The sequence below is a fragment of the Natator depressus genome, chromosome 24, assembly GCF_965152275.1.
Source record: "Natator depressus isolate rNatDep1 chromosome 24, rNatDep2.hap1, whole genome shotgun sequence".
In the NCBI taxonomy this organism is placed as follows: domain Eukaryota; kingdom Metazoa; phylum Chordata; order Testudines; family Cheloniidae; genus Natator; species Natator depressus.
This window is the reverse complement of record NC_134257.1, coordinates 15,004,229-15,009,450: the sequence shown is the minus strand read 5'-3', so window position 1 is coordinate 15,009,450 and position 5,222 is coordinate 15,004,229. Positions and strand designations below refer to the sequence as shown.

Here is a 5,222-nt window from a genome sequence, read left to right as displayed (position 1 = left end):
AATACCTGAAATTGTTCGCAGGGGGAGGGGCAGCCACATTGCAATTGACGCTGGAGGCGGGGTGTCCACACTGCAATTGACATGAGGGAAGGGCGTCCACACTGCGATCAGTTCTAGGGGCGGAGCCTCCAGCCTGCTATTGATTTAGGAGAATTGTGGGGCCACAGGAACTGACTTTAAGAGTCAGATTTGGTGGGGATGGAGAGAAGAGAATTGGTCTGGAGGAGAGGCAAAAGGGAGGGCTGTGTTGGGGGTGCAGGTGGGAGAGATGGAGGGTCAGGGGGGTGTTTCTTCAGAACCCTGAGATTGTGGACTGTGGGCAGAGAGGCTGGGGGTTGGGGCTTAGGATGGGGTAGACATTTCAGTGTTTCCTAAGCGATTTCCCACCACCACCGAATTTCAGCTCCAGGGGAAATTTCAAAATTTTGGTTTTTGCGGCAACAAATTTTTGAGATTTCCCACCAGGAAGAAAATTCCCAACTTGCTGCAGCCATACGTCGAGGGGGGACATGGTGGGAAGGCAATGCAAAGGAACGTGGTGATGCCAGATCATGACCATCTTCTCCTGGGTGACGCTTTGACGGAGGGACCCGGGTGGCACTGGGGGCTCAGCCGGGGATTGGCTTGCGGGAGGCCCAGAAGATAGCTGGGGCTGTGGGCATGGACAGTGCTGTGGGCATAGCCAGTGGCGCGGGAGGAGTGGGTATAAAGCAGTTGTGGGTGGAAGGGAGGAATCCCTGCTCGCCTGAATGATGCTCATTTGATCCCCCACTTAGTGACTTGACAGAGAGACCGGCTTTAATACAGTCCTTTAGCAGGATGGCTATGGAGCTGCTGAACATCGTGTTGCTGCTAGTGCCGACAGGTAGGAGTGTGTGTGTGTGTGTGTGTGTGTGTGTGTGTGTGTGTCCCTGCTGCCCTCTGCTGGAGGGGATGAGCCCTGCTGTCTGTGTGTGTGTGTGTGTCCCTGCCGCCCCTGCTGGAGAAGATGAGCCCTGCTGTGTGGGTGGGGGGGTGTCCCTGCCGCCCCCTGCTGGAGAAGATGAGCCCTGCTGTGGGGGTGCGTGGGGGGGTGTCCCTGTCGCCCCCTGCTGGAGAAGATGAGCTTTGCTGTGAGAGTGTGTGTGGGTGTGTGTCCCTGTCGCCCCTTGCTGGAGAAGATGAGCCCTGCTGTGGGGGTGGGGGGGTGTCCCTGCTGCCCCCTGCTGGAGAAGATGAGCTCTGCTCTCTCTGTGTGTGGGATTGTGCTGTTCTCTCCAACCCTCCATTGCTTGCATTTATCGTGTGGGCCAATTCCCCTCTCACTCCCCCTAGAGTAAATCAGAAGTAACGCACAGCAGTCAATGGGGCTGGCTCATTATTTAACTGGTATGAGATTAGAATGAGGCCCTTGGTTTTTATTTGCAACTGTCTACACACACACACACACACACACACACCCTGCTCCCCCTGGCTCCAGCCTTGCAGTGCCGTGTGTTGCTCTTCCCTTGCAGTGATAGCACAGACGGACACACGGATCATCGGGGGCTACCCCTGTGAGAGACCCCAGCCCTGGCAGGCCGCTATCTACGATTTAAACCGGCTGTACTGCGGAGGGGTGCTCATCAACAAGGACTGGGTGCTGACGGCTGCCCACTGCAGGCTGCCTGGGTAGGTGTGGGAGGGAGGGTTGTCCCCACTGACCCCTGCTGTAGGGGGTGAGCCCTGCTCTGTGTTCATGTCTCAGAGTCTGTGCAGCGCCTGGCACAACGGGGCCCTGATCTCGGTCGGGGTCTGTGCAGCGCCTGGCACAACGGGGCCTGATCGCGGTCAGGGTCTGTGCAGCGCCCAGCACAACGGGGCCCTGATCTTGGCCGGGGTCTGTGCAGCGCCTGGCACAACGGGGCCCTGATCTCGGTCGGGGTCTGTGCAGCACCCGGCACAACGGGGCCCTGATCTCAGCCAGGGTCTGTGCTGTGCCCGGCACAACGGGCCCTGATCACGGTTGGGGTCTGTGCTGTGCCCGGCACAACGGGGCCTGATCTCGGTCGGGGTCTGTGCAGCACCGAGCACAACGGGGCCCTGATCTCAGTCGGGGTCTGTGCAAGCCTGGCACAACAGGGCCCTGATCTCGGCGGGGGTCTGTGCAGTGCCTGGCACAACGGGGCCTGATCGCGGTCAGGGTCTGTGCAGCGCCTGGCACAACGGGGTCCTGATCTCGGTTGGGGTCTGTGCAGCGCCCTGCACAACGGGGCCTGATCTCGGTCGGGGTCTGTGCTGTGCCCGGCACAACGGGGCCTGATCTCGGTCGGGGTCCGGCAGCCTGATCTCTCAGCTGTTTTGCTGTCAGTTTCCCCAGATGAGCCGCTGTTTGCGTTTGCTTTCAGCTCCACCAACATACGGCTGGGCGAGTACAACCTGCGGAAGGTGGATGAGACCGAGCAGCTCCGGGTGGCTGCGAAGATCATTCCCCACCCCAACTACGACCCCGCCACCAAGGACAACGACATCATGCTCATCAAACTCGCCACCCCCGCGCAGCTGAATAACAATGTGCACCCCATCGCACTGGCCAGCAGCGCCCCCCAGCCGGGAGTCATCTGCCAGGTGTCCGGATGGGGCACCACTACCTCCCCACAACGTACGCTGACCCATGTGACACAGCAATGAACCTGAGACCTCTGGGATCTTAACACATGAGCCGCTGAGCCAGCTGCGTTAGCCACAGCTGCATCCAGCTCAGCCACCACTAGAGGGGGACATTGAGTCGGTCACATGTCTCCTTTGTCAGGGATGGGGAGGGACCTGAGAAGGGCAGAGGGGGAATGGAAAATTCCTGTCCCATAATTTTTTTCCAGATATTGAGAAAATGTCCCATCCTGAACCAGGAGGAAAAATTATATTTTTGTTATTAAAAAAAATTCAATTCGGGGTCCAGCGTAGCCTTTTGTTTCGATCACTTCGGAAAGTTTCCTTTCACTTTCAGACTTTCCCCTCTTTTTTTTTCCCCTAAAATTTCAAAATAAAACGTTGTTTCCACTCACCCCCCCTCCCCCTCAACATTCTCCAGTTTGAAAATGTTGAAAAACTCTTGACAGTTTCGAAACTCTGTTAATCCAAAAGAGGTTCGAGTTGGAAGAGTGGCTGAAAAGTCCCCTGTTCAACAAACCAGCACGTTTCGACGCAAGAACCGTTTATTGAGCAATTCCCCGCCTGCGCTAGTTTTCCCTCTTCATCTCCAGGATGCAAAATGAGAATTCAGAGCCATTTGTCGCTGATTGTTCTTTGTCTCCCATGTCCAACAGCGTCATTCCCGGCTTTGCTGCAATGTGCTGACCTCAGGATCCTCTCAGCGTCGGAATGTCGACAAGCCTATTCCAGCCTGGTCACTGACAACATGCTCTGTGCCGGCGCCAGACAAGGAGGCATCGATTCCTGCCAGGTCTGGGGCCTTGTGGTGGATACCTTGGGTAGATGCCTGGGAAATGGGTTTCCGGGCACGTGAAAAAATGCGTGAAAACTTTTCCCATCCTGAATCAGAGTGAAAAGTCGGCATCTCGAAAATGTTCACTAACCAACAGGCAAACGATTTAATTTTGCAACAGTTTGGTGATCATTTCTTTGCATTGCAGTTCCACATCGGCCATTTAAAATATATATCTATCTCTCTATATATATCTATACGCCGGTGAGCTTAAACGTCGAAACAAAAAGTCATTTTGAACCAGCAGACCGGAAAGGGTCCGACCTGAAATTGTCAAAACGGGCCATTAGGATCATTTCCGGAACTTTTTTCTGAAAAATTTGCCAAAACCGACCCTTTCCTGTGAAAAATTTCAGTGCTGATGAATCACCATTTTTCAATGGAAAAATGTTTTGTCCAAACATTCCCAGTGAGCTCTAAGTTTGATCTCTAGTGGCAGAAAGAGAATCAGGAACTGCAGCTGGCAGAGAATGGGTAGAGTGGGTCTACGCCAACCCCTTCTCAGCCCCTCACCATGTTGTGGCAGGACGTGGGGAATGGGTGTTGTAGAAAATTCCCCATGCCTGGGGCATCGGGGATCGAACCTGCCACTGCTGGGCCTTCAAGGAGGCCGAGCAACAAGGAAGGAGGCTGAATGTAGATGCGAGCAGAGGGCTACAAAGCGGGGTCAGCCGGGAATATTAGGGGCAGGGTTTCAGCACTAGGGGTGAGGCTTCTGCAACTGCAAGTGACACCGGGGCGGGGCCAGCCTGGGTTCCTCCCAGTTCCGTTCCATGTGATGCTTTATGCAAATTATTTCTGCAATTGATTTGCATATTTGCCTCTCCCCTCTCCAAACACATGCTTGGCCTCCTTCCTCCCCACTGAGCCATTGACCCCCCCACCCCACATGGGCATGTCGGGGAGGGGTACATGGCTGGTGACACACAGTTCTATCTCCACAGGGTGACTCCGGGGGTCCCCTGGTATGCGGCGGGATCCTCCAAGGCATTGTGTCATGGGGGTTGGAGGAGTGCGCCCAACGTAACAAACCGGGTGTCTACACCAAGGTCAGCAAATACATCAGCTGGATCCAGCAAACCGTACGGGGCGGGTGAGTTGCCCCGGGAACCTCAATAAAACATGAGAGACACACCCATGCCTCCATGCCTTCTTCCATCCTCAGAGCCCCGGGTTTCCGGGGCAACAGCAGATGCAGCGCTGATGGGGCTGGCAGCTGAGTGCATCTAGCTCTTGGGTGGAGCTGGCCGGAGAAATGGAATTTCTGTTGATTCGGAATCGGGCTTGAATCTGAAGGAAAAGTCGAAATACTGGAATTTCCTGCGCAAGGAAATGTTCCCCCAAATGTTTTGTTTTTTTTTTAAATTGCTGGTAATACATGTTTCATAACTTCCAAGGCCAGCAGGGGGCTCCGGAGAGCGGAGATCAATTCCCTATCCTGACACAGATGCTCCACATGTGACCGTGGGCAAGTAGCTTGGTGCCTCGGTTTCCCATCTGTAAGCTGGGGATCGGCGCACTGCCCTGCTGCCCAGGGGTGTTGTGAGAATAAATACATTAAAGATTGCAAGGTGCTCAGATACTAAGAGGAGAGGGACCAAATAAGCACCTAAGATAGACAGACCCCTAGGGTGAAATATCCGTTCTAGGGTGCAGAAACACCAAGCTACCAAGAATGTGGGTCACACTCACAGGCTGAGGGGTGGTGCCCTGGAAAGCCGCTACTCTGGGAAGGACCCAGGAGTTCTGGTGGAACCAA

At 54.9% G+C, this 5,222-nt stretch overlaps 1 protein-coding gene across 1 annotated transcript; it reads left to right on the top strand.

Moving 5' to 3' along the window:
* The first annotated feature begins 819 nt into the window (after positions 1-819).
* Positions 820-4,560, top strand: LOC141977150 (trypsin-like). Its single transcript, XM_074938483.1, has 5 exons — positions 820-865; positions 1,494-1,650; positions 2,367-2,620; positions 3,285-3,421; positions 4,408-4,560. Exons 1-5 carry the CDS (start codon positions 820-822, stop codon positions 4,558-4,560), a joined length of 747 nt encoding a protein of 248 aa, XP_074794584.1.
* Positions 4,561-5,222: the final 662 nt, after the last annotated feature.